General features: G+C 57.0%; 2 protein-coding genes across 6 annotated transcripts in view; both read left to right on the top strand.

Moving 5' to 3' along the window:
• The window catches only part of DCUN1D2 (defective in cullin neddylation 1 domain containing 2), a 33,686-nt gene extending 31,728 nt beyond the window's left edge, over window positions 1–1,958 (top strand). For 4 of the 5 annotated variants that reach the window (XM_028087357.2, XM_028087356.2, XM_028087358.2 and 1 more), the window contains one exon: window positions 30–1,958. In XM_028087357.2, coding sequence (XP_027943158.1) covers window positions 30–109 — 80 coding nt within the window. In that variant the 3' untranslated portion in view covers window positions 110–1,958. The remainder of the gene's footprint in view (window positions 1–29) is intronic. The other variant, XR_003606755.2, reaches the window with a different exon arrangement.
• A 142-nt stretch (window positions 1,959–2,100) lies between these two features.
• Window positions 2,101–21,241, top strand: ADPRHL1 (ADP-ribosylhydrolase like 1). Its single transcript, XM_028087355.2, has 7 exons — window positions 2,101–3,865; window positions 8,169–8,333; window positions 13,723–13,848; window positions 15,783–15,923; window positions 18,130–18,257; window positions 19,466–19,598; window positions 20,339–21,241. The coding sequence occupies exons 1-7, from the start codon at window positions 3,652–3,654 to the stop codon at window positions 20,494–20,496; spliced, it is 1,065 nt and encodes a 354-aa protein (XP_027943156.1). The 5' UTR covers window positions 2,101–3,651; the 3' UTR covers window positions 20,497–21,241.
• The last annotated feature ends 4,660 nt before the right edge of the window (window positions 21,242–25,901 follow it).

Here is a 25,901-nt window from a genome sequence, read left to right as displayed (position 1 = left end):
AAAATATCCATGTGTTTGCTTTCCCGTAGGAGCATGGCCTGTTCTCATAGATGATTTCGTGGAGTACGCGCGGCCAGTCGTTACGGGCGCTAAGCGCAGCCCTTTCTAGGCAGGAAATTAAGATGCTGAGAGGAAGGGCCTCCTGCAAGGGGACGCTCGGTCGGTCGCTGTGCCCGTGTCGCTGGCCCTGGCAGTCACCCTCGGCCAGCCGGGCACTGGAATGACCTCCCCCTGCTACAGAAAGGGCTGAGTTGGACACTGGAAGGAGCTCCTCAGAAGACACTGCTTTGGGATGCCTGGGCGTGACTATTACTTTAGGAGATTTCTGCTTGATTATTATTATACTTGCGACAAAGTGACTCAGAGCCTGTTTGCAGGGCGGCAGAGCGTGCCATTTAATTCATGATGTACGGTGATCGCCACCAGTGACCACAGCTCCTGCTGGGGCGCCTTGTAATTCCGCTTAAAAAACAGTATTTGTGTCCTCGGCAGGATGCTGTGTTTTTCTGCAAGTCAAAGCTGGTATCCGTGTGCCCTACAGAACATCTGACACGGATTCAAACATTTAATAAACTGGTGCCAGGAATTCGAGATTTCTATTTTCTGATTTATCAAATATCTAGATTTATTAGATCTATTTTTATTTTAATTCCCTGTCGATGTTCACGTGAAAGTCATTCCGTGGTCCTCGGTGTGTGGCAGTTTGCGAGGTGATGACACGTGTGGGCTGTGACCCCGGGGGCGTTATTGTAAACAGTGACAAGTTGCGGATCTTTTCTTTCCAATGTCATTTGAATAAGCTCCCTAAAAAATTTTGTAAAGTATGTTTTTTTAAAAAATGTATTTTATTACATTTAAAAAGACATTTTTCCATGAAAAGTATTTCTTTTACAAGCAAAGGAGTCCAGATTTAAAAGTCATGTGAGTTGGTTCCTTCCAGCGTCTGAGAGGCCCATCGCCCGCCCTCTGGCTGTGTGTGTGGTTGCACACGTCTCGTTGCCCGCAACACCCACGGGGAAACCTCCACCTCATTTCCACCTGAAGCCCGTGCACGTCATGTTGCTGTCTGAGTCTTCCAGTGTTTGCTGGCCAGAGAAGACTGTCCAGCGAGGCCCAGAACCTGCCCTCCGAGCATGGGAGGCCCGTGATGCCACCTGCTTTCCGTTTGGAAAAAGCTGCGTGTTCTAAAAATCACTGTGTGGACCCTACCTCATGCGTGAAAAGATCTTCATGTCACAAGTGTTTCTGCTGCCGGCCCGCAACCCTGTGTACGAGACAGATGAGTTGGGGTCACTTCACGGGAGAGAGGAAGCTCACTTTGGATTTTCTGTACATGGACAGTGTGCCTGAAATGTGTGCTTGAGTTGACTTTCACAAACATGGTTCTGAGTTTCTGGAAGCCCCATGCCCAGTGGGGGGTTTTTGCCTACTTGCTGTGTGTGAACTATGTATGCTTTTGGAAAGGAGTCTTTCAAAGGGACAGCAGGCCGTGGAGGGCAGGAAAGGGGCCTGAGGCCGGGACACCACCGTCGGGGCTGGGGCGGCCCCAGCCCGCTCTCCCAGGCCTGTGCATCCATGGCAGCAAAGGGACAAACAAGGCTGTCTCCACCTGCGAGCCTGGGGTTCTAAGAGAGCACTTATTTTGTAGAATAAAAGCCTCTACAATTTTAATGCATCCTTCGAGGCTTCGTGGCTTCCTGCCATGGAAGTGTTCTGCTCAGACAAGGCTGTGGAGCTTGGGTAATCTCCCACAAATCCTGGAGGTCTGTAGCACCTGTTCATTCTTAGGATTCAGAGTTACGGCAGGGGAGGCTCTATGCAGCTGTTTATCAGTAGATAACAGAACCTTAGTGGTTGGACAAAGGCTCTTCAAAAAACTGTAGGTTTCTTTTTCTTCTATTCTATATATTTAAGGCATGCATGCTATGAGGGTGCCAAGAGCTTCGGAAACATTAAAATAAATTTTTTTCTCTGGTCTGGTGGGGTCCTTCCAGTTCTGTTCTTGGCTGCCCAGGTGCTGGGTGCCATGGGACCCACAGGACTACAGCCCCTCTGGGGACACCCCCCGTGTGCAGCCTGCACCCCTGCTTAGACGGACAGCCTGGCCGGGTGCTCTCCTTCCCATCACCAGAGTGTGCCCACTAAATGTGGTTGTTTCCATGTGAAAATTAGAGGCTTTCCTTTAGCTGATGGGCATCACATACCAGAACACACTGGAATGCAAACTATAAATCTGTTGAGAACACACAAACCACCCAGATATAATAGGGCTTAGTAAAGACACGGAGCGCCTGCCAGGAATTTCCGGAAGAGATGGGACCCCGTCTTCCCATGCTGGGGGCGTGTGCATGTCTGAGTGCCGCACTCCGGCCCTCAGACTCCAGGTGCACAGTGGGGCTCCAGGCGCGCAGTGGGGCTCCATGAATGCTCCCCCACCAGGTGGGGGGTGCCCACGCTGCCCGGACAGCATGGAGCTGCTCCTGGCCACTTCACGAAAGGTTTCCACAGCCTCAGAGCCAGCAGAAGAAATGAGCCACAGACCACCTCTTCATCCAAGTAGCTGTTCGAACGACGCTCTTCCACCCGCACCGGGTGGTGGTCTGAGTGGAGGGCCTGTCTTGTCCCGCTGGATGGGGAGCACACAGGCCTCGCCCCACAGGACCCTGCTGGCTGGAAGACTATTCCAGAGCCTCCTTGTAACAAGTGCTGATTGAACACTCCCTGTGCTCAAGTATCCGGTTATTAGTGAAAGAAATGCTATTCTTATTAGACATGATTCTCAGATCCAGGTGTGATGGGTCCCACTTCTGGTCTGATGAGTGGCCAGGTCCCGTGGGCCCACGGCAGGCGGGGACGCTGCTTCCTAACTCCCGACTTCCACCCCAGAGCCTGGTTTGCTCATCTGCACCCTGGCCTCTTCCTCTGCGCAGATCTGGGGATGTCTGCGTGCAGGCCGTGGTCCAGAGCCCGGTCCCAGGAAAGCCCACCTCCTGCTGCGTGGACGGGGAGCGAGCCCCGCACCGCACGGGCCCTAGAGCCGCTCCTCTCCTTGGCCCCACGCATTTCCTAGGTTTTCTGCCAAACAGTGTGTAATCAAAAAGATTTTCCAAAAAGTAAAACCGTGCATGGAATGAATGAAACTCAACGTTCTGCTGAGTGAGAGATGTCGGGCACAAAGGCCACAGAGTCTATGATTCCATTTACTTGAAATGCGAGAGAAGACCAAGCTGTCAGGGCAGAGGGTACAGGAGCAGGTGCCTGGGAGCGGGGCGGCCGGTTGGACGGACTCCACCCTGAAGCTTCAGGAATGTGCGCGTCTTCAGAACACTGGCAAGGGCTCAGCACTTAGAGGTCGTGGCTCTTCGGGAAGCGGCCGCAGCTGTTGGGGACGCTGACTAAGCCCCCGGCTCCTCGGCTCCGAGCTGGTGCCTGTGCTGACGCGGAAGGGAGGGACGCCGTCCACGTGGCTCCTCGGCAGGCGCGGGAGCAGAGGGGGCCAGGGAGGTTCTCATTGGTGCCGCCGGCCCGCGGAGGTAGGCGTGCCGGCCGTTCAGGGAGCTCCTGAGAGCGGCACTATGAGCACAGCAGAGGTCGGTGGGACGCACTGAAGGCCACTGCCACGAAGCCAAGGGCCAGAGGAACAGCCTCCCCATGGAGAAGTTCAAGGCTGCCATGCTGCTGGGGGCCGTGGGGGACGCACTCGGGCACAGAAACGCCCACAAGGACAGCAGTGCCTCAGGCAGGAAGGTCCGGGAGGGGCCGCAGACAAGCGGGGGCCTGGACCACCTGCTCCTCTCCCCAGAGACGTGGCCTGTGAGCGACAACACCATCATGCACCTGACGACGGCCGGGGCCCTGACCACAGGTGAGCCGCCCCCACCCCCGCCGGCCCCCCACACACCAGCGCCCCTTCGCGCGGCCCCTACAGGTCCTGTCACTGCCTGTCTGCCGTCAGCCTCCGAAATTGTGACTCTTGGTTCGTGTCTGTAAACGTGTCTCCAGAGTGAAACCACTTGAATCTCTCACTTTGAGGCTGTTTGGGGAGAGGGTTCAACCTTTCACGGCAGATAGTAAGCCCTCTGATATTTTTCTCAAAAGAATAGAATATAATAAGCCCATTTGAAATTTGGCCCCATTAAGATAATATTGTTTGGGGATTACTTCCAAATCCCAATGAATTTGAGTCAAAACGCCATCTCCCAAAATAGGATTCAGATATCTGCTTAAACAGAGCACATCCTGGGGAGATGGGGAGATGCGGTGAATTTGGGGGGCCGGGGGCGGGGAGGGAGCAGGTGGATGACAGGACCGCGTGTTTACACGACTTACAGACAAGCAGCGGGTGTGCAAGCGCGGCTTTCCCGTAAGGTTCAGGCTACCAGCCTGTGTGTGCTATCGGTGAGCAGCTGCAAAGTGAACGTCCGGGGCAACGCTGAGGTCCAGCGTCGGGCCCGCGCCGTGGGCTCGCTCAGCTTAGCTCTGTGCTCATCCGGCAGGAATGCTGGCCGCGCCGCAGCCGTTCCAAAATAACCCGGGCGAGGGCTGGAGCACACAGATAAGATAGCGTCGTGGCGCGTTGAGTGGTGGGGCGCCTCTCTGAGTCTACACAACCGTGACATCCGAGTATTTCCAGTTTCTCGTGTTCTCAGGCTATAACCGAAGCAGGGATGCCCACCTGCCTGCTGGGCGTAAGACTGTGCCGGCGTGCGTGTCTCCCAGAGCGGAGCCCTGCGTGTTTGGGCTCCCCGCAGCTGGTCCTTGCTCCCTCCACGGTGTCTGTGGCCGGGCACGTGTGCTCGGGCCCCCGTGTCCTGCACTCATCTCTTTGGTGAGGGCAGAGTCCACGGCGTGTCCGCAGTCTCCAGACGACCGGGACCAGCTCTCTTGAGATTAGATTAAGCCCTCTTGACAGAAATAGAACAGAATCTGCCCCAGTGTGAAATGTGGGAGGACGGGGATGTTTGGGGCCTTGTTTCCAAGCAGACACGTGCCCCCCGCCTCCGGCCGTGGGCGGGGGGACCACTGTGCCCTCAGCACCCTCTGGCCCACCAGCCTTGAGGGGACGCTGGTGAAGACCACCCCTGACTCTGAATCTCCAGGAGCTCAGCAGGCAGATTTTTTTCCAAGTCACTAAAACTCTAAGTTGAAATTTTATTTAAATGTAGTTGTCAAACAGCTGGATATTTTTTCAATAAATAGCAAATTGTTGGGGTGCCTGGGTGGCTCTGTCATTAAGCGTCTGCCTTCGGCTCAGGTCGTGATCCCAGGGTCCTGGGATCGAGCCCCGCATCAGGCTCCCTGCTCAGCGGGAAGCCTGCTTCTCCCTCTCCCACTCCCCCTGCGTGTGTTCCCTCTCTCGCTGTGTCTCTCTGTCAAATAAGTAAAGTCTTTATTAAAAAGTAGCAAGTTGTAGCCTATAAAGGGGTCTCTGAGCCCCGTTCGCGGGGACCTGGTGTGCTCTGATCCTGCCCGTGTCCTCGTCTGGCCCTCATGTCACCCTGAGGGTTACATCGTTATTATAGCGTTCCAGACACAGACACGGATGCCCCACAGCCACGAGAGCGAGCTGCCCGATGCCCCACAGCCACGTGAGCGAGCTGCCCAATGCCCCACAGCCACGTGAGCGAGCAGGGATGGGACCAAATAACTCACTTCCAACACATCAGCTCCTCAGTGCCGTCCCAACCGCCTGCAGTCAGTGGCCACACAGGGACCTCGAGGGTCCTTACAGACGGTGGTTCTTCACCACTTTTCCCAAAGACCCACAGACTTCCATTGAGTGGGTTGGCATTTTCAAGTGCGTCCCTCTGTTCTGTGCTGTGAGGCTGTGAGGTCCGCCGTCGTGAGGGAGATGCCGGGTCACGGACAGCCTGCGTGACCTCCTACTTTGGGCCGTGTCTCTGGCACATGCAGAATTGGACGAGATCCGATCCTGGACCCGGAAGCGGTGTCCTGTACCCCACAGGCCGGTGGGCAATCCAGTCTCCACAGCGTGCCCCGCCTGCTCACTGCACACACCACAGGCTGGTGTGTGTGTGGCCCTGTGCCCGCCGCCCAAGGATGGGGAGGGGGCTCCGCCTCGGGGGCCCTGGGGCCTGGCACTCCCTGGCCCTAAAACTCATGAGCTTGCTTTCCCTCCTGCCCTTCGGGATGTTGATGCCTTCGTCATAGGGTTAAGTGAGATTAAGTGGGCGGTACGGGCACGCAATCAATTATTAAGGGAAGATGGCTCATGGCAAGGTAGTTAATGCCTGTCTTTCTAAGTGTCCTGGTCTGAGGGTCAGCAGCCCCATCTGCCGTGGCCACACAGGAGGGGTGGGGGCATGAGCCCACTGGGAACCACGGCAGGTGCCACGAGCACATCCTACCTGCAGAGGAACGTGGGCCTGGCCCACATGTGAGCAGACCAAGTCTGTCCAGACTCACCCTCTCTCTTCCTCCATCACTGGCTCCCTGATGGTAACAGCATTTTGAAAAGTAGACATTTTTACTACAAAGCAAGTTGATAAGGGTAGTGTGCCTTTTCTTTATGGTGACATTGGTTGGGAGACATGTCTCTGAGGAGATTGGGTGGGAAGGTGGAGAAGAATGGGCTGGAAAGCCATGTCACAAAGTGGAGAAACTCTGACAAGGGGTCCGTGGCATTGCAGCTTTGGAAAATCCACTTCTAGTTTGATTTTTAACCTGAAACAAACAGAAGACTGTTTGTTGCCATTTTGTTTTTAAGGAGGTTTTTGTTTTTTCTTTCGGAAGGATGTGATTCCAGAATAAAATGAATTATTTGAGGGACTCTGGAAAGGCCAGGCTTGCTAACCCCAGATCCAGTTAAGACAGGCTGCTTGTAAGGGAGGTGCTGGTGCCCCAGGGTCAGTCCAACCCCAGCGGCTACGTGGCCCGCAGAGCCCACTCCTCCCGGCCCTGGGTTGGCCACACACTCTCCGTCCCCACTCAGACCCGGGCCACGCAGGGTGCATCCCACAGGATGCCCGCCGTGTGAAGCTGGGGTCAGAAGGAGTGAGGACCGAGTCCTGCTTCCAGAGTCACAGCTTCAGGGCCCGAGGACCCGCCGGCCCTGATGGTGGCAGGAACCGTGGCTCCAGTCCCAGAGCAGGGAGAGACTTGGCGAGTGCACCTGTCTCCCTCACCACCACGTGGGGGTCCGGCCCTGGGGTGGCCGAGAGGGGGGCTCGCTCCTTCCGTCCTCCCCTCTCCCACACCCCCCAAAAGTTGGGGTATGCACCCCATGCAAAAGAGGGCAGTCCCGGCTTCTGAGGCCAGCCCAAAGGCCTGAAATGCAGTTTGGGTACAGAATGAGTTTGTTGGTGGCTGTGAAAGTCACATTGGCGCCCTCCACCTGCCTAGCTGGCCCAACACAGCGTTCCCTCCACCACCTGGCCCTGCTCTCTGATGGAACAAGGCAAACTGGACCCCACATTTGGAGCTATGTGGCCTCCATCCACCACGCTGCACATTTATTTAATGACAGCCATGCTCAGGCCTTGCACTCGAACTCCATTTACCATCATCTCTGGCCTCGGGCAAGTGGCATAACCCACTGAGCCTTACCTGTAACCCCAACATGACAAGACTGGCAGTGTTGGGGGGTGCCTGCAGAGCCCCCTAGACAGCAGGTGGACGGTGCATTAGCTCCTCTGCCCTCCACGTCCCTGAGCCTTGAGGGACTTGAGACCACACTTGTCCCCAGGATGCCGTCCCACACTGGGTGCGGTTTGGGACAAACTGGGTCTGCACTGGCTGCTTCACAGGAGGGAGAAGGCAGACGGAAGTGCAGAGGTTCAGCTCCCTGTGTGGACACGGGCTTGTGAAACCCCAAGGAAGAGGCAGATCTCAGGCCGGTTTGTCCTCATGTGGCTAGAACTGTCGGCAGGAGATGAGGATTGTGGGTTTTGTCTAGATTCTCCTGTGTAACCAGAATGAAAAGCACAATCTGAATTCTACGTAAAATCTAGAGTGAACTGTGTGCATGCTGCACATCTCTAGGGAGCCAGGACTGTGGGAGGTGGGTTGCCAGAAGCTTTCTCCTCTCCTACCCACGTGGGGACTTGGAGCAGGAAGTGGGGACTTGGAGCTTCCTGCCGCCTGCCTTGTTCCTGCCGCCCTGGGGGCTTCCTGCTCAGTCTGACCCCATCCTCCTCTCTCCTCCCCAGACTACTGGTGCTTGGACGACCTGTACCGGGAGATGGTGAGGCGCTACGTGGAAGTCCTTGAGAAGCTTCCGGAACATTGGGCAGATCCAGCTACCCTGGAAGGCTGCTCGCAGCTGAAGCCGGATAACTACCTCCTCGCCTGGCACACGCCTTTCAACGAGAAGGGTCAGGGAATGCTTTCTTGCCCCCCGTAAAGTGCCTGCTGGACAGTGGCCTGGACACTAACCTGTGTCGTCCACTAACCAGCAGCACTGCAGGTTTGCACGGCAGAGAGGGACGGGCTGGGGCTCCTTTGGGCTGCAGCGTGCTGCCCAGCCACCCGCGCGACACCAACCCTGGGTTCATCTTAAGGAATACTTTTGACTACTTTCCCTTTAAGTTTGTATTTTGCCAAAGAGTCAGGAAAACATATACTAGCAACATAAAGGTTTGTCTCCAGGATGCTCTGATGTGTTTAGAGGTGACATACTTCACATAGCCAAAGTGTCTGCCTCCATAGCACCTGCTCCTGGGTCCTAGACCTACCCCTCTAGGTTTATAGAGAACGAACTTGCCCCTTGGGGTCTCTACTGAGGATGGATCCCTGTCTGGATTTATACTGAGGATGGACCCCTCCTTGGGGTTTCTACTGAGGATGGACCCCCCCCTTGGGGTTTATACTGAGGATGGACCCCTGTCTGGGTTTATGCTGAGGATGGCATCCAATCATGTTACTTGGCATGAAAGAAGCAGGAAAATATAATCTATAATGAGGAGAAAACTCAGTAAATCAAAACCGATTAAACCTGATGCAGAGTTTAGAGTTATCAAACAGGTATAAAATAGTATGTATTCCATAGGTTGAAAGTTAAGTAAGGACATGGACATATAAAAAGAACCTAAATCACGTTTCCAGAAAAAACACTACAATGTCTGATTTTCTAAATGCATTGGCTGAGATTAACAGCAGATTAGGCATTTCAGAAGAAAAACGTAGTGAGTCTGAAGGCAGAGCAATAGAAACAACCCAGAATGGGACACATAGAGAAAAAAGAATCCAAAAATATGAAGAGAGCACTAGTGAGGCATGGGGCACTTACAGCAACCTCATGCGCCTGTGACAGGGCTCCTGACAGAGCGAGGGGCAACGAGATCATGTGAAGAAATAGTGGCCAAAACCTCAGAAGACACCAACAGACTTTTCTCCAAAGGAGACACACAAATGGCCAACAGACACATGAAAAAGTGCTCAACATCGCTCGGCATCAGGGAAATCCAAATCAAAACTCAATGAGAAACCACCTCACACCCGTCAGAATGGCTAAAATGAACAAGTCAGGGAACGACAGATGTTGGCGGGGATGTGGAGAAAGGGAAACCCTCCTACACTGTTGGTGGGAATGCAAGCTGGTGCAACCCCTCTGGAAAACAGTATGGGGGTTCCTCAAACATTTGAAAATAGAGCTACCATTCGATCCAGCAATTGCACTACTGGGTATTTACCCCAAAGATACAAATGGAGTGATCCAAAGGGGCACCTGCACCCAAATGTTCATAGCAGCAATGTCCACAATAGCCAAACTGTGGAAAGAGCCTAGATGTCCATCGACAGATGAATGGATAAAGAAGAGGTGGTATATATACACAATGGAATATTATGCAGCCATCAAAAGGAATGAGATCTTGCCATTTGCAATGATGTGGATGGAGCTAGAGGGTATTATGCTGAGTGAAATAAATCAGAGAAAGACAATTATCATATGATCTCACTGATATGTGGAATTTAAGAAAAAAAAGATGAACAAAGGGAAAAGGAAGAAAAAATAAAATAAGATGAAATCAGAGAGGGAGACAAACCATAAGAGACTCTTAACTCTAGGAAACAGACCGAGGGTTCCTGGAGGGGAGGGGCTTGGGGGGAGGGGGTAACTGGGGGATGGGCATGAAGGAGGGCGCGTGATGCAATGAGCACTGGGTGTGATATGCAACGGATGAATCACTGAGCTCTACCTCTGAAACCAATAATACGCTATATGTTAGCTAACTATAATTTTAATAAAACCCCCCAAAAAAGGGGGAAAAAAAGAAATAGTGGCCAAAATCTCTCCAAATTTGATGAAAACTGTAAACCCACAGACTGAAGAAACTCAGTAACTTCCAAGCACAAGAAACATGGGGAACACTACACTATGGCACATGGCAATCAAATTTCTCAAAACTAATAATAAGGAGAAAATCGCGCTGTGTGCTGACAGCCCAGGGAGGAGGGTGTGGGTCTCTTGTGAAAAGCAGGTCATGTAGGCACCAAACACTTCACCCGGAGTTCTACTCCCAGAACAGCGTCCTACAGAAGCAATGACCACATAGCCCTTTCCAGGCAAACAGAAGCTAAAGGCTTCATCACCAGCAGTCACACACACTGTGAGAAAGGCGAAGGGGTGACCGTGATTCGGGCAGAAGTAACCGAGCACAGAATGGAATCCACAGAGAAGAACGTCAGTGGAGATCATAGTCACATGGTTAAATAGGGAAGAATTTGTAACTTACTATTGAAATCTCTTTAAAGGATCATCAACTTCAAAAACTAGTCATGTACCACGGGTTTATAAAGTGGTTGTGAGCAGGTGTCAGACGCAGTGTGGCGGAGGCCAGCTGGGGAGGGGGGAGGCAAGCAGCCACATGGTACTTGTCCGGGGCGTGGGGGCTGTGGTAAGTTACAGGTGGGAGTACTCAGCCCCACAGCAACTACTAACATCACAAGACAGTTGTAACTAATAAGCAAACGAAAGAGAAAGTGGAATCATTTACAAGTATTTGCCAGGGAAGTTGCCACAAGTGACGCGTGTCCCAGCCTGGAACACTCCCGTCTGGGGAGACCAGGTGCAAGGCTGTCCCTCAGCCTTGGATTCTTCCACGTCATCAGGGGAAAACTTCCCCTATTCCAGGTATGCAGTGACCTTCCCCAAACTGCTGAGCATCACACAGCCCTAACCAACGCCGCCGGAGTGGCTGCCCCATGGGGAGAGAACGGGTCTCTGCTGCGGCACGAGCCCCACCTTGGCTTCAGGACCCGCCGCCACGGGAGAGCAGAGCATGCTACCAATGTGGGTTTTCCTGCGTGTCTTCTCTTTCCAGGGAGGGAAGCGCCGACCCCGTGTCCCTGTGTTACATCCTCCTGGGCAGAGACCAGAGACCAGAGAAGAGGGCCAAGGCCTGAGGGCTCCTCCTTGTGGTGGCGGGCATTGCCCTCCACATGGTGGGCATCTTATCTCACTGCTCAGGAATATTCGATCCAAAATAGGCAGATAAGAGAGAAAAGGAAGCAAAAACAGGACCACAGACTTGACCCTGATCACATCAATAATCACATCTAATGTAAATGGTCTAAAGACTCCAAATAAATGGCAGGGGCTCAGGTGGGAGGAAGAAGCAAGTCCCAGCTCTAGGCTGCTCACGGGAAACGCACCTTACATACGAAGGCACAGGTAGGTCAGGCAGCGGAAGGGTTCACCCCGCGAACACCAGTTGGAGGGAAGCTTGCATGGCTCTGTTAATACCACAAAAAGCAAGTTTTGGAGAAAAGACCATTGCCAGAGGAAAAGAAGGCAATTTCATCATGACAATGCACCCATTCACCAGGAAGATACAGCAAACCCAAGCATTCGTGTACTAGCAACAAAACTGCACAATGTAGGAGGCTGAAACCGATAGAACTGCAGGAGAAATAGACAAACCCATAATTGTGGGCAGAGAATCAATATTAAGGCCTGAGAAACTGGAGAATAAAGGGCAAATTAAACCCTTCAGATCCAAGTGGAAATCAGTGCCGCAAAAAAAAAAAAAAAAAACAACAAAAAACAGAAAAACAGAGAAAATTGACAAAATCAAATGCTGGTTCTTTAAGAAGATGAAGAAGTTGACGGACCTGGAGCCAGACCAGTCAGGACAAAGGGGACCCAAAGTGCCAGCGTCCAGCCTCTCTGCACATTCTATAGGAAATAAGGGAATATTATTAAAAATTCTGTTCCAATAAATTTAACAACTTAGACGAAATGGACAAATTCCTCGAAGGACACAAACTACCAAAGGTCACTTGAGAGGAAGTAGATCATCTAAATAGCACTATATCGGAGAGAAACTACGAAGAAAACCCCAGGCTCAGACGGCCTCACTGGGGAATTCTACCAAACAGCTAGAGAAGAAAGAGAACCAGTTGCACACAACTCTCCCAGGGAACTGAAGGGGACACATGCTCCCCAAATTCATCCTGCTCTCCAGAAGATGGTTGAAAGAATAAAACAGCAAATCACAGATTGGGAGAAAATACTTGGCAAAGCACACATCTGATAAATACTTAGAACTCTTCAAACTTAATAAGAAAACAACCCAAAACAGAAATGAGAGAAATACTTAAGTGAGCAATTCCCCCAAGAAAAGACAGGAGTGGCCAACAAGCACACAAAAACATGCTCAGCACGATTATTCTTAGGAAACGAGACACCACCGCGTGTGCTGTCGTGGAAAGACTGACCGTGAAGAGCGTCAGGGGTGAAGAGGAGCTGCTGGTGGGACATAGAACACGACAACCACTTTGGAAGCCAGTTTGGTAGCTCCTTCCAAGGTAAGCACTCATCCGCTGGGTGGGCTAAACGTTCCAGTCCGAGGAGTCTGCCTGCGAGAAAAGAAAGCATGTATCCGTACAAAGATTTGGTTAGGAGTGTTCACAGGTCATCCACCACTGGAAAGAGCCTAGGCATCAGCAGGTGTCAGCAGGTATCGGCAGGTGTCAACAGGTGGGAGGGCAGGTGTCAGCAGGTGTCAGCAGGTGTCAGCAGGTGGGAGGGCAGGTGTCAGCAGGTGTCAGCAGGTGGGAGGGCAGAGCAGCAGCCCCTCTGCATGCAGAGTCCAGCCAGCTGGAGAAGGGGTCAGCTATGCTGCAGGACGGCTCGGATGCATCTCCAGGGGTCACTCTGGGTGAAAGATGCCAGGCGGGAGAAACCATATTCTGCGTGATGCTGCACACATGCAACTCTAGGAAATGCATACGGACCTGTGGCCCCGGGTCTGTGGTGGGCGGGAGGGCGGGAGGGCACAAGAAAATCTTCAGAGCGACTGGCAGCCAGGTCCACCATCTTTATTGGGGAGCCGGTGCTGCACATTGCTCCGTGTCACAGCGGGACCCTGTCACACCCTGGGACCCTGAAACCCGCGCACTTACAGCTCAGCTGAACCCCCTTCCCAGAGAGCAAATGTGTCCAGCTAAAGCATTCTGTGTCTGCAGCTCTGTGTGCCACGTCTTCCCCAGAGAGCATGTTAAGAGCACTTCCCCAAGCCATCAGAAATTCTGGGTTCAATGCCGGAATAACGTTCCAACATACGGGAGCTCTGCAAGTTACTTACTCTTTGCTCTTTGTCGGGCATTTGGGTCGTCTGCTTATTTTCACTCACTTAAATGACACTGTGATAAACATTCCATAAATGTGTTTACGTGTTCGGGTTACATGTGAAAGGTCGGTTGCCGGAGGGGGGTTATTGGAGCACACGTCTGAAACTGGGTATTCTGTGTTCCGTGTAGGCTCGGGGTTTGGAGCCGCCACGAAAGCCATGTGCATTGGCATGCGGTACTGGAAGCCCGAGCGCCTGGAGACACTCGTCGAAGTGAGCGTCGAGTGTGGCAGGATGACCCACAACCACCCCACAGGTGACGCTTCGCGTGCGGTGCCTGCGGAAACCCTACCCACCGTGTGGTTCATTTGCCTGTCGGCGGACTTGGGCTTCTCTGTCTTCAGGTCTGCTTACGCTCTGTTTTCGACCTAAAAGCAGGTCTGGCATGGAGCGTGGTGATGCTGGGGGGAGACTCCCCAGTAGGTGCAGGGCTGTTTGCACCAGGAAGAAAGAGCAGCCCCAGTTGTCTGAGGGAAGCTGGGCTTTGGGTTGATGTCCTGAGCATGCAGATTTATGTCACAAATGTTGGGCATCATCTGCTGCCAAGTGCTGCCCCCGGGTGAGGCCCTGAGCCAGACCAACACTCACGGGCCTTGTGAGCTGCATCCCTTCACTGCCCGTGCCTCTGTTTCCCCACCTGATGGTGGCACTGGGAGCCGGGTCTCCCTGAGCACGAGGAGAGAGTGGGTAGAACAACGGGCCTCTTGGCTGGTGCTCCTAGGTGAGGTGGCGTCAGCTATGCCCCGGGGTTCCCCACCGCATGTCCAGCACACGGAGGGAAGGCAGGCGGGGCCCCAGCTGACTGTGAGTCATGACCTAGAAGGGCAGGCAGCGCCTAAGTTTAAAAAAGAAGGACTTGGAACTCCCACACCTGTAACCACCTTGAATCCTGGCAAGGCGGGTGCCGGGCCCTCCCCAGCCCCTGCAGGTCCACAGACTGCTCGCTGCTGCCCAGCCACTGTTCCCTCTTTCAAGGCCACTTTTTTTTTTTTTTAAAGATTTTATTTATTTATTTGACAGAGAGAGACAGCGAGAGAGGGAACACAAGCAGGGGGAGTGGGAGAGGGAGAAGCAGGCTTCCCGCCGAGCAGGGAGCCCGATGCGGGGCTCAATCCCAGGACCCTGGGATCATGACCTGAGCCGAAGGCAGACGCTCAACGACTGAGCCACGCAGGTGCCCTTCAAGACCACTTTCAATGTCCCCTGTAACTGGTGTGGCCACTCTGTGCCCTCCTGGCGACACCCTCGTGGGTGTTCCTTAGGCCCTTAAGTCTGTGTGAAAGGCAGAGAATTTGAGCACTTGCTCGCTAGTGGTTCAAGGAGAGGTGGACTGAGCATAGGAAGCCTCCAACCATGACCGTGCGGAGCGTCTGGAGATGATATGAGGAGCATGAGACTCCGGGTCGAGAATCCGAACCTCTAAAACTGGCTAATATATTGCCCACTATTATTAAAGAAATGTTTCTTTTTTTTTAAGATTTTATTTACTTATTTGACAGAGAGAACCAGAGAGAGAAAGAGACAGACAGAGAGCAAGCACGAGCAGGGGGACCAGCAGGCAGGGGAGAAGCAGACTCCCCTCCGAGCAAGGAGCCCGATGCAGGGCTTGATCCCAGGACCCGGGGATCATGACCTGAGCCGAAGGCAGACGCTTAACCAACTGAGCCACCCAGGCGCCCCTCATATAATTTGTTTCTAATGAAAGATTTGATGAAACACTGAGGGTTTGATGGCATGCGGGCAACACCAGGGAAGGCATGTCAGCTCCTGTCCAGTGTTCCAGATACGGCTGGCTGCAAGCGTCGTGGTGGTGTTACCGTGTGCATGTCCTAGACGCTGGATACCCAGAGGGGCCGGGGTGATGGCAGGTGGTCAGGACAGTAGTGGGTCTGAGAACTGGACACTCACTCCCAGCCCGTGGCGATGCCTCCCAGAGTGGCCAGCGAGCCACTGAGAGCATCTCTGGAGATGGCCGTGCCTTCTCCTGCGTGGTTGTGGTCTCCGTGCGTCTCGGGCTGGCCTGGCGGGCGCTCCTCTGTGCTGAGAACCGTCTGTCCCCACGATGGCCCTTGCTAGGGGGCATGGCACCCCTTTGTGCAGGAAACAGAAGGCCAGAGTGCACAGGGCAACGGCCCAGGACGCGAGCCCAGATGCCATTGTTGTTGTGTTGTTCTGCCCCCTGCCCTGCAGGCTTCCTCGGGTCCCTGTGCACGGCCCTGTTTGCATCATACGCTGCACAAGGGAAGCCTCTGGAGCAGTGGGGCAGGGACATGATGCGGACGGTCCCTCTGGCTGAGGAATACTGTAAGAAGACCATCCGGCACCTGGCAGGTGAGCCTGGCCCCCCTTCCGGTCTCACTTGAACGGGTTGCTCTGATTCACCCTCGCGGCAGATTTGGACACACAGGGTTCCCAGACAGCTCGAGGTCTGTTTGCCCCACCCTGAAACCGAGGGCTGACCCCACCAAGGGGGCCAAGGCACCCCTGGCAGAGGATGACATCTGCCCAGGGGACCCCAGTAGCCAGGAGACCCGGCACAGTGTGAGCCGCTGCATCCTGACCCCGGGCCTCCTGCTGTCTGACGGCAGCCGGAGAGATGGGAGGGGTGCATGCTTAGGTTCGATTTTCCAGATGGTCCTTAAGTAGCCCATTCCCCGGAGACGGACGAGGGACACCCACACCGACGTCCGCACTGCTCCTGCACCTTGTGGACGGCCTGACCCGAAGTCTGCTGCCGCGAAGGCCAGACGGGCATCTGTGCCCACTGGTGACATCCACATCCAGGAGGGTCTGTCTGTCCCCAGTTACCTCAAACCCACCGTCAAATGACACACACCCTCCTTGGCCCCCCGTGGGGTATCCATCAGCTTGTCCAGCAGAGGTCCTAGGGGATTACGGTGTTGCTGCGGGTGGGCGAGTGGTGGCCTGACGGACCAGACGAGAGAAGCTGGTGCAGGACTAGGAAGCCCACGGCTTCTCCTTGGGCGGCCAACCCTGCGCAGGGCTCTTTCCCTCCAGGAGGGATGGGAGCTGCGTGAGAATGTTCTGAAGTTGTCCAGGAGGGTTTCTGGCATAAGTTGCCGCGTTTGTCCCGGGGCAGAGGGGGCTGAGGGTGTGAGTGCAAGAGCAAGGTTGTTGGTTTTCTGGGCAGCCTGAGGCCGAGGTCTTGAGACAGGAAACCCATGAGTCACTGTCACCCTCCGGCGAGCGGGGATTCATTCTAAATGCCTCTGGAGAAGCTTCCAGAACAGCTTGACAAGGAGAACTTTGCCTCTCCTTCTGCAGTGAGGGGAAACTCTCATCCACTGGACTCCGTTCCGATGTGAAGCAGAGAACATTGTGTCCACCGTGAACTGAAGTGTCCCCCTATAAACTTAATTATAGAACAGGGCTCCACGCTGGCCTTATTTTCTGCTGGCTTAAGTCACTCTTACCCCAGGCTCTCTGCAGTGGGTGAGGCTGCCTGTGGCCACCTCCTCCCAGCTGGGGAGAGACAGGTCAACAGGGCCGAGTGTGGGCCACGCGGTGCATTCACGCCATGTCGGGGACGGTCCCCAGAGCTCTGGCCTCCCCCAGGGTGTCCCCACAGAGCAGCCGCGGGGGATGCTCCTGGACAGGAACGGGGAGGACAGGCATTGGTCAGAAAATCTGAGACTGTTCTTTCTGTTTAATTTTAAATGTGTTCAACCTGGAGTTTTATGGCCTCCTATGACACACACCCTTTTTAACAGAAACCTCAAATCGTCCAGAGACAGTTGTGTTCAATTCTTCAAGGGCCTTCTGCATAGTGGTGCCCGTTGGCACATCAGCTCCCCGTCTTACTGCTTGGACATCTGTTCCCAGCCTCGGCCGCCCACCGGCCGGGAGAGAGGCGGCCGCACACGGGCCGAGCGCTGGCCTCTGCAGGGCGGCTGCGGCGTCCCATCGGGCCTGGTCGTCTTGCCTCAATCTTAGGTCGGCTCTGCTTTTCGTTCTGTAAAGCAGACTCGGGCCAGCTTCCCAGGGGCCTGTGGCCCCCTCGGACTTGGAGCCGCACCCCAAGACCTGTCCCTGGGCCTGCCTGCAGCCCCCGAGCCGTCCCCTCTCCCGCGGGCAGCACTGTGCCCCGCGAGCCAGGAGTTGCCGTTGGGCTGTGCGCCGGCCCAGCCGCCTGCTGGAGGGACGCCCAGGGGCTCGTGCGTCTACACCTGCGCCGGCGCAGCTGCCGCCACGAATGTCCTCTTCACCCTGTGATTTTGGAAGGTCCTTTCAACGCTTCTGGGGTTTGTGCGCCGGGCGGTCAGCCGGGAGTAAGGAAATGCCTCCTCCCAGGCTGCGTTGCATCAGGGAAGAGATACAGGCTCAGAATTTTCAAGCGGATGCTCTTGGAAGCAGAGCAGTCCTGGGTTGGGTTCGGAATAGAGTCAAGGAGGTTTGGCGTTGCTTTGGGCCCCGTCTCCTCCTCCCTCCCTCTGGTTCCAAAGCAGCTGCAGACACAAGCGCCGCGGAGCCGCGGAGCCGCCCCGCGCCTGCAGCCCGCCCTGCTCTTTATGTTTAGAATACCAGGAGCACTGGTTTTACTTTGAAGCCAAATGGCAGTTTTACTTGGACGAGAGAAAGATCAGCGACGACACGGGAAGCAAAGCTGTCTTCCCCGAGCGCTACGACTCAGAGGAGAGGGACAAGGTGAGTCTTGCCGGGGCGAGGGCTGAGGACAGGACTTGTCGGGGTCCCAGGGCCCGGGCCCCGCCGAGGAGCCGCTGCAGCTGGGCTGTGTTCCTGCCGCGGCTAGCGCCCGGCCTGGGGCTCCCCCAGCAACCACCAGGGGCCCAGCGCAGCTGTGGGGGCGGGTGTGGAAACCTTCCTGGAGGAAGCATGTGTGAAGCAGACAAAACTTTATCTTTCCATTTTCTCTCCTTTAAAGCATGGTACGTGCTAGACAATTTGGGGAAAATATGATTGTTAAAGATGTTCTATTCCACTTCATTTTTTCTAGGGGCTAGGACTTAAAGTCGTACATGATGAATAAGGTTGTGCAGGCCCTCATCCTCGTGCTGAGCAGACCCCTAACTGGCCGACACGGTCAGCATCGGGTTTGGTAGTACAAGGGAAAACCCTGAGTCACTGTGGCTTAGCCAAGATAGACACCTATTACCCGTATGTCCACGGATGCCAAAGCTGAGTTGCAAGTCCCTTGCGGTGAGGAGCTGAGAACATTCTGTGTGGCCCCTCTGTCTTCTGAGGGCACCACTGTCCTCCAAGCCGGCCACTCTGGCTCCAGCCAGCGCGTCTGCATTCCATGTGTCCGGACGGTGCAAGGGGAGAGGGAGGGCCCACCCTTCCCTCCTTGGGTGCTCCCTACTGCCCCTCTAAGTGCCCCCTGGGGACCTCCCCTGGATGCAGGAAGGCCCTGGTGTGCAGTCCTGCAGGTGGTGCTGCCCCAAACCAAGGCTGACTCTGTCGCCAGGGCACCGGGGTGCGACCGGCCAGTCTGCACCCTGGCCCCTGCCCGCTCCCAGCTCTCTCCAGCCTTTCCGCTCATGGCGCACCCCCAGGCTTCATTCGGCACCACCACCCGGCCCACCCTTGCCCGCTAGCCCCATGCTCCGCTCAGACGCGGGTTGAGTGGCTCCATCACCACAGACTTGGTGGCTACCCCAACATGTAGTCAGGTTTGTTTGTCTTTGGAATACCTACATCCGTAGGAGCCACGAGAAGGGGATCTTTCCCGGGTACGGTCACCCCAGCCCTGGGGCAGTGCATACAGCCAGTGCTCCATAAGTGCACAGTGAGTAGGTGCCCAGCGGCACCCTGGACGAACCTAGGAAGCTCACGCTCCAGCCAACATTGGCTTCGCTGTCTCGCATGACCCTGATCCCTGGCTCTTCCTGCAGGCTTACCGAAAATGGAGCTCGGAAGGCCGAGGGGGCCGGCGGGGCCACGATGCCCCCATGATCGCCTACGACGCTCTCCTAGGAGCAGGTGACAGCTGGGCAGAGCTCTGCCACCGGGCCATGTGTCATGGAGGTGAGACCCCTTCTTTAATGGTCTTGGGTTCCAGGTGACCAGCACCCCCTTCTCACCCCAAAGCACCCTCCCAGGATGTCCAAGGGCCCAGCCTCCTGACCCCCCGGAATATTTGTCCTTCTCTGGGCGGGGTGCTGCCTCGAGTGGCCGTTGGAGTCGGGGCTCACAAGAAAAGGGCATCTGGGGGAAGAGCCGGGGTGCGCATCCCTCTCCTTCAAGGTCGCCGGGCTAAGAGCGGGGATCCTGCAGGTACAGGCCCCACACAGTTCTACAGACTCCGTAGCCAGAGAGAGCTCTGTAGCCCTTTGCATCAGGCGGCCACGGGTTCGAGCCCTCCAGGGGCGGCAGGGACGCAGGAATTCCCCGCCTCCTGGTGCCCGCTCTCCCCTGCGGGTGTGAAATGAGGGGATTTCTGGCAAACACCACCTCGAGCTGAGCACAGTCTCCGTGGGCATCCGGGCCCCTCGGTCCCTGGTGCTGAGGTGGCAGAGACGCCAGCGCCCGCAGACATGAGCTCCCCGAGCGCCCGGCCCCCAGGACGGCCCCGGCATCCGCACACACGTGTGCCAGGGTGTGCAAGGAGGGAGGGTGGAAGAAGGACAGCAAGTCCCCCGGGTCGGTGTGCCCAGAGAAAAGCTGGGGTTAGGCCCCGGGGCGGGGGCTGCCCTGAGGGTCTCTGAGACGGGCCACGCCTGACCACTTCGACCCTGGGGCCCCTGAGAACCTGCGTTTCGTTCCAGGCGAGAGCGGGGCCACCGGGACTATCGCGGGCTGCCTGTTCGGGCTGCTGCACGGCCTGGACGCGGTTCCCACGGGCCTGTACCAGGACCTGGAGCACAAGGAGGAGCTAGTGCGCCTGGGCGAGGCTCTGTACCACCTGTCCACAGAGGAGAAGTAAAGCCCTCCCGCCACCGTCCCTCCGTGGGGAGCTGCGTCCAGCTCTGGCGGCCCCACGGCCCTCCTGGATGTGCACCACGCCTCATTGGCCATAATCACATTTTAACTCTCTCCTCCCCCGATGTCAGAACCCTACGTGCTGTAGGAAATGCACTGTCTGTCCTGCGAGGATGTTTGTCCTGCCCTCACGTGGCCCTGGGGCATCACTGGCCCCACGCCGGGTCTGTGGCCCCGAGCCTCCAAACACGGGAGCACAAACAGTCTCGGGGATGATCGTGTATTTCACTCTGTGCACGACTAATGCTACTCGCTCACTCATGCCGACAAAACTAACCACGACCGCTGTGCGCGGACCGAGCGTGCGTTCCACCGCTTCTGGCCTTAGATGGCGGCAGCCGGCAGGCACGCGCTTACCTCCAGCCGACGTTTTTAATCACACTAGATCTTAAAACCAACCCCTTTGGAAAGAGTGCCTGAGAAAACTGGGAAATAAAGGGTCCTCGTGCGTCCCCGCTTCTCCTTCGGCGTGGTCTGCAGCCGTGGGCTTCCCAGGCCCACCCTCGGCCACCGCCACCTGCCCCACCAGCCTTGCCGCTGGGGACCCGCAGCTGCTCACCGGGGACGGTGCCTCTCTCTGCGAGTCTTGAGGAAGAGAACGCTCGCTCTTGCTAGAAATAACCTTGGACATGGTCTTTCTCAAGTAGCATCTGGTGTGAATAAAAGAGCAGTTGGTGTTTCACGTTTAACACGGTGCTTCGGCGGCTTGGCGGGGGCAGCTCTCTTCGTGGAAGGCAGCCTCCAAGCGCGGCCGGCGGCCCCCAGAGCCCATGGGGTCGCCCCCTCACTTCTCAGGACGGGGGGGCAGTAGATCCGGGGGCGGCTGGCAAGGAGGGTCCCGGAGTAACTGAACTAACCTTTGCTGCTGGTGGTGCTTTTCTGTGGGAAGAGGCAGAAAGCCGCGTGGCGGGGGGAGGGGGTGGCCTGGGCCAGGTGACCCAGGCTTGGGGGACAGGGACGGTGCCCAGCACAGCCTTCAGGAGCAGAGGACCATAAAGGTAAGCTGCCATGCTCACGTGGCTGAGCCACGTCCCGCCGACCCTGGTGGCTGGAAGCAGGCCCCAGGGGAGGGGCCCAGTCGGGCGCAAGGGCACTCCGTCTTCATCGTACCCGCAGTTCAGGAGAACCCGATCCATCCTTGAGAGTCAGGAAGTGGGTCTATTCACAGGTTGATGATAAAACATTTCAGCAAAAGTTCACAGGACTCCTGAAAGGAGTGGACTGCCTCCCCATCTCACTGCAGAGAAATGCACGCGCTAAAGAAAGCAAGACCATAAACGTGATGAGGTGAACAGCGCACCTGCTCAGATTTTAAAACGTTTAATACTCGTGATTTCATCCTTATTACAGAGGTAATGCACACACATGGCTTCTGAAATTCAAGTGTGGTGCGTACGTGGTGGTTTGTGGAGAACAGGAGGCTCTGAAACCCTCAGCCAGTCGCGCTCCCAGGCCCCTCAGGCGGCCCCAGAAGTGGCCTCTCGCGAACGATGTGGAAGCATTTCTGCACACATGCAGGCCTTCCTTTTGGCATTTTTTGGACCTCATCTTTTTAGCCGCTGCACTTTCTTGGGCACCGTGATTCATGTAACTCAGTTGTTCCTGCTTCTGCTGCCCCATGTCTGCTTTAGAATGTCGCTTCCGATCCCTCCTGAAGGAACATTCATCTCCGCGGTGGCCCGGCGACTTTGCATTGTGCGAGCAGGGGTCAGGCAGGGGCGGGTCCTCCTCGTGCAGCTGGTGTGTCCCCCTGCACTGGCTCGGCGTGGGCACGTGGGCTCAGAGGCTGGGGCTCCGGACTGTGCCGGGCAGCGCTGGGCAGCCCCCATGCCCTCAGGGACAGCCCCCCGCTCCTGCCATGGCTCCAGTGTTGGAGCTGGTCCCTGCTCTGCTCACACGCGTCTAGACTTCAGGGTGATTTGATTAATCTGTGTCCCCGGACTCTTTGGTTAAGAGGTTTTGCATTTAGATGTTGAACCCTTGTTCCCAGTGTTTTCGTATCTGGAAGCCAGAGCGGAGGTGGGTTTGGCAGACACGCTGCCCCTCTGAGAGCTGGGGGCAGCCCACCCGGTAAGTCCCCTGACATGATCAGACGGGTCCACACACAATGGCCTCAGCCCGGTTCTCTGGGACTGACCCCTCCATTGTGGGGTCCCCGGGTTGGGGGCGGGGCGGCAGGAGGGGCTTTCACATTGGACACAGGATGGTCGGAGCTGTTCATGAATGCAGAATGTACACCCTGCTTCCGAGCTGCCCAGCAGCCTCCCCGATGTCCCCAGGCCCACGGGCACCTGGTGCAGACAGCACACGAGGCTCAGCCAGGTGTCTGCGGGGGGAACTGGAAACACCCCCCGTTTCCGAGGAGGCCACTGGAGACACAGGACCTTCTCGGGGCCACAGCCCATGGGGACACAGACGCCAGGGAGACCCCCCGCCCACCTGTCAGCCCTCGGCCCTCCGTCCATCCTGCCCTCTTATAATAGCTTGTTTTCAAGTACGTTAAAACACACAAAAAGCCACAAAGGGGCCCAAAAAGCCCCATTCAGCAGCTGCCCCAGCTGCTTGCGTTGGGCTAATTGCTGCCGCATTAACTCCGGGCCACATTCGCCTGGTGTCTCTGTCGGCGATGCGGACGGACGCGCCCAGCAGAGGCCGTGCCCCGGGAATGAGGGAGGGGCGCCTGAGAACCCTCGCCTGCCTGCTTCTACCCCGGGCCTCCATCCGCCGAGGCTGGACCGATGCCCCTTTCTCCCTGCAGCCGGGCAACTGGGGGGCTCGGGGGCAGGGCCAGGGGCCCCCCCAGCCTAGATGGCCGCCCACCACTTCCAACCAGATTGATTTCTAGGAAAACACAGGCTCGGGTTCCCTGACCCTGACTCATGCACAGGTTCAGCTTCACTGCCCCTCATGGGCAGCAGGACCGGCCTGGTCGGGGAGGTGGTCTACCGAGTGCCCGCAAGGAGGGGCTGCAAGGGCACGGGAGGGCACAGGCCGTGTGGGGCGAGTGGGCAAGTGTGCTGGGCCGGAGGGCAGCAGGGGGCAGGCCCGGCCCCAGGCTGACCCTCCGAAAGGCAGGGAAGGGTGCGTGCAGGTCGCCAAGGAGCAGGGTCCGCCGTGGGGGCGCAGCTCTGTGTGGAAGACAACGTGGGAGCAGTACTGTGGGCGTGATCCTGGCTGGCTTCTCTCCCCTTTCTTTCCGAGGATGCACTTGGCTGGGGGGGGTCCCTGCTGCCCTCGGACTCGGCGGTCTGCCCAACAGGGCCTAGGAGACCCCATATCTCAGAAGAGGACATGGAGGCCAGGGACGTCCCCTTGCCGCCCGAGGACACGCTGACAAGGGCGGACCCGTGCCTGCTGATAAAGCAGATGGTGAAGGCCAGACTCTGCCCACCAGGAAGGCCCCACCGAGACCCCCGAGGGACCTGGTGCTGCTGGCCTTTCGGGGCCGGGCTGGGGTGGAGGGTCTCAACCAGGGGCTTGCCCTGCACCCTGACTGACCAGTCCCTGTATTTCCACGTGACCTTTCGGTAGCCAGAGGCGCCAACGGAACCTCCAGGAAAGCTTACCTTGGCCGTGCTACTCACACTGGCCCCAGAGAAAGGTGTTCCGGTCCCGGCACGGGCCTGGGGCGGCCCACCTGCACCAGCCGGCAGGGGCAGCTGCCCACCACGAAGCTGTGGACCCCAGACCACCTCTGCGGAGCACGGACCAGATGGAAGCAAGCTGGCTCTGAGGCACACATGGCTGGCACTCCCCACCACTGTCCTCGCCTGTGGTGCACAGGGCCTGTCAGTCCAACACGCTGTTTGGGCCGGGCGTGTGGGGCTCGAAGGAGAATGCGCTGGGCCTGCCTTCAAGTTCGGGGTCAGGCAGCCACGGGAAGCCTGGTCCTGGCGAATCCCCTGCGCATCAGCCCCGCCGCGGGCTGGTAGGTAAACACTGACACAGAGGGGCGCTCGGCGTCGAAGCTTGGCGATCCTGGCGGGAGGCGTCCAGTGTGGACGGCACAGAAATGGGGCACAGTCCACACCGAGCTGCCCTCACTCTGCACCCCTTCCAGAGCTTCCTCCTGTTCAGACTGAGGGGTCTTGGCACCCGTAGGCAAGGGAAGCTGCAGAGGCACGCGAGGCCACGAGGCTGGTGCTCGGGGCCTGTGTTCAGACGTCAGAATGACCCCAGATCTAGTTCAGCCATTGAGTGACTCAACCCACAGTCGTGAAGGTGAATGGAAGGGCCAAGTGAGCAACGGCCCCCAGGAAGGTGGCTGACGGTGTGGCTGGCCCGTCCAGAGGCCCTCGTCGGCACCCGCCCCAGGCCCCGCCTGCACACCGAGGTCCTGGGTCCTGAGGTCCCCATGTGGGGTGCAGGTGGTAGGCTCTGCTGCAGCCACCCTCCCCCATGAAGCTGGGGCCCACACACAATGATGGGCCCTGGGGGCGACTGCACAGTCACGGAGTCAGCCCGCCGCTCAGTCAGCCACGGGCTCAGCCAGCACTGACAGGCTCTGCGCACATCAGGTACGGAGCTAGGGTCTGGACTCCGCAGAGATGGGCGTTCGGTCATCGGCCCGGGACTTGGTCCAGCTGGGATGGCCCCACGCTCCAGGTGGGGCGAGGCTTCCGCGGGTGTCTTCCAGAGTGCGGGTCCCAGAAGGAGGCACACGAGCGTGGATGGACGGGCAGGAGTGCAGCATGGGGAGGTGGTGCCAAGAACTCAGGGCTGCAGCCTTGCCCGCAGAGTTTGGACCCAGTTCTAGACACAGTGGAGGCTGGAGGAGCCAGAGCACGTGGGGGCACAGTTGGAGGGGTGGCCACGCGGCGGAGGGAAACGTGGGATTGCAGAGCCCGGCCAGGCGGGTGGCAGCTGTGGGCCGTGGGGGCGCCGGGGTGGAGCTCAGCACGTGCAATGTGCCTGAGAGACCGAGAGTCGGGCCGGCCGTGCAGAGCCAGGCGTCCCGCATGAGCCCCCCACACGTGGAGCCACGCGGACGGCGTTCCAGGCCCCGTACCCACACGGCAGCGGGCGAGAGAGCGAAGTGAAGTGAGATGGGCCCGGGCAAGCACAGGGCACCCGTGGGGCGCCCAGCCAGGTCAACAAGGTCAACGGCAGAGCCTTGGGGTGAACTGCACTGAAGAGACATGGGCCGCCCGCTGCCTTGTGTCTCTGGGAAACAAAGCCAGCCGCCAAACCAGCTACCCGTCAGGCTGGGAGGCCACGCACCCCAGCGCTCGGTTCAGAGACGGAGCCGTGGTGGCAGTCAGGTCGGCAGGAGGGCCTGTGCTGACCAGGGTCCCACAGTGGCCGCTCCTCCCTGTCGCCACGGGTCCCTGGATGCGTCTCCTCGGGGCT

This window comes from Eumetopias jubatus, unplaced genomic scaffold (genome assembly GCF_037043125.1).
Source record: "Eumetopias jubatus isolate StellerSeaLion01/CBP00866 unplaced genomic scaffold, mEumJub1_p1.0 scaffold_3, whole genome shotgun sequence".
In the NCBI taxonomy this organism is placed as follows: domain Eukaryota; kingdom Metazoa; phylum Chordata; class Mammalia; order Carnivora; family Otariidae; genus Eumetopias; species Eumetopias jubatus.
The sequence above is the reverse complement of the archived record's forward strand: the minus strand, read 5'-3'. Positions and strand labels throughout refer to the sequence as shown.

Coding starts and splice junctions, on each gene's coding strand:
- ADPRHL1 (XM_028087355.2), top strand. CDS start 3,652: ATGGAGAAGTTCAAGGCTGCCATGCTGCTGGGGGCCGTGGGGGACGCA. Junction 8,334..13,722: donor CACGCCTTTCAACGAGAAGG/GTCAGGGAATGC, acceptor TGTTCCGTGTAG/GCTCGGGGTTTGGAGCCGCC. Junction 19,599..20,338: donor CCGGGCCATGTGTCATGGAG/GTGAGACCCCTT, acceptor GTTTCGTTCCAG/GCGAGAGCGGGGCCACCGGG.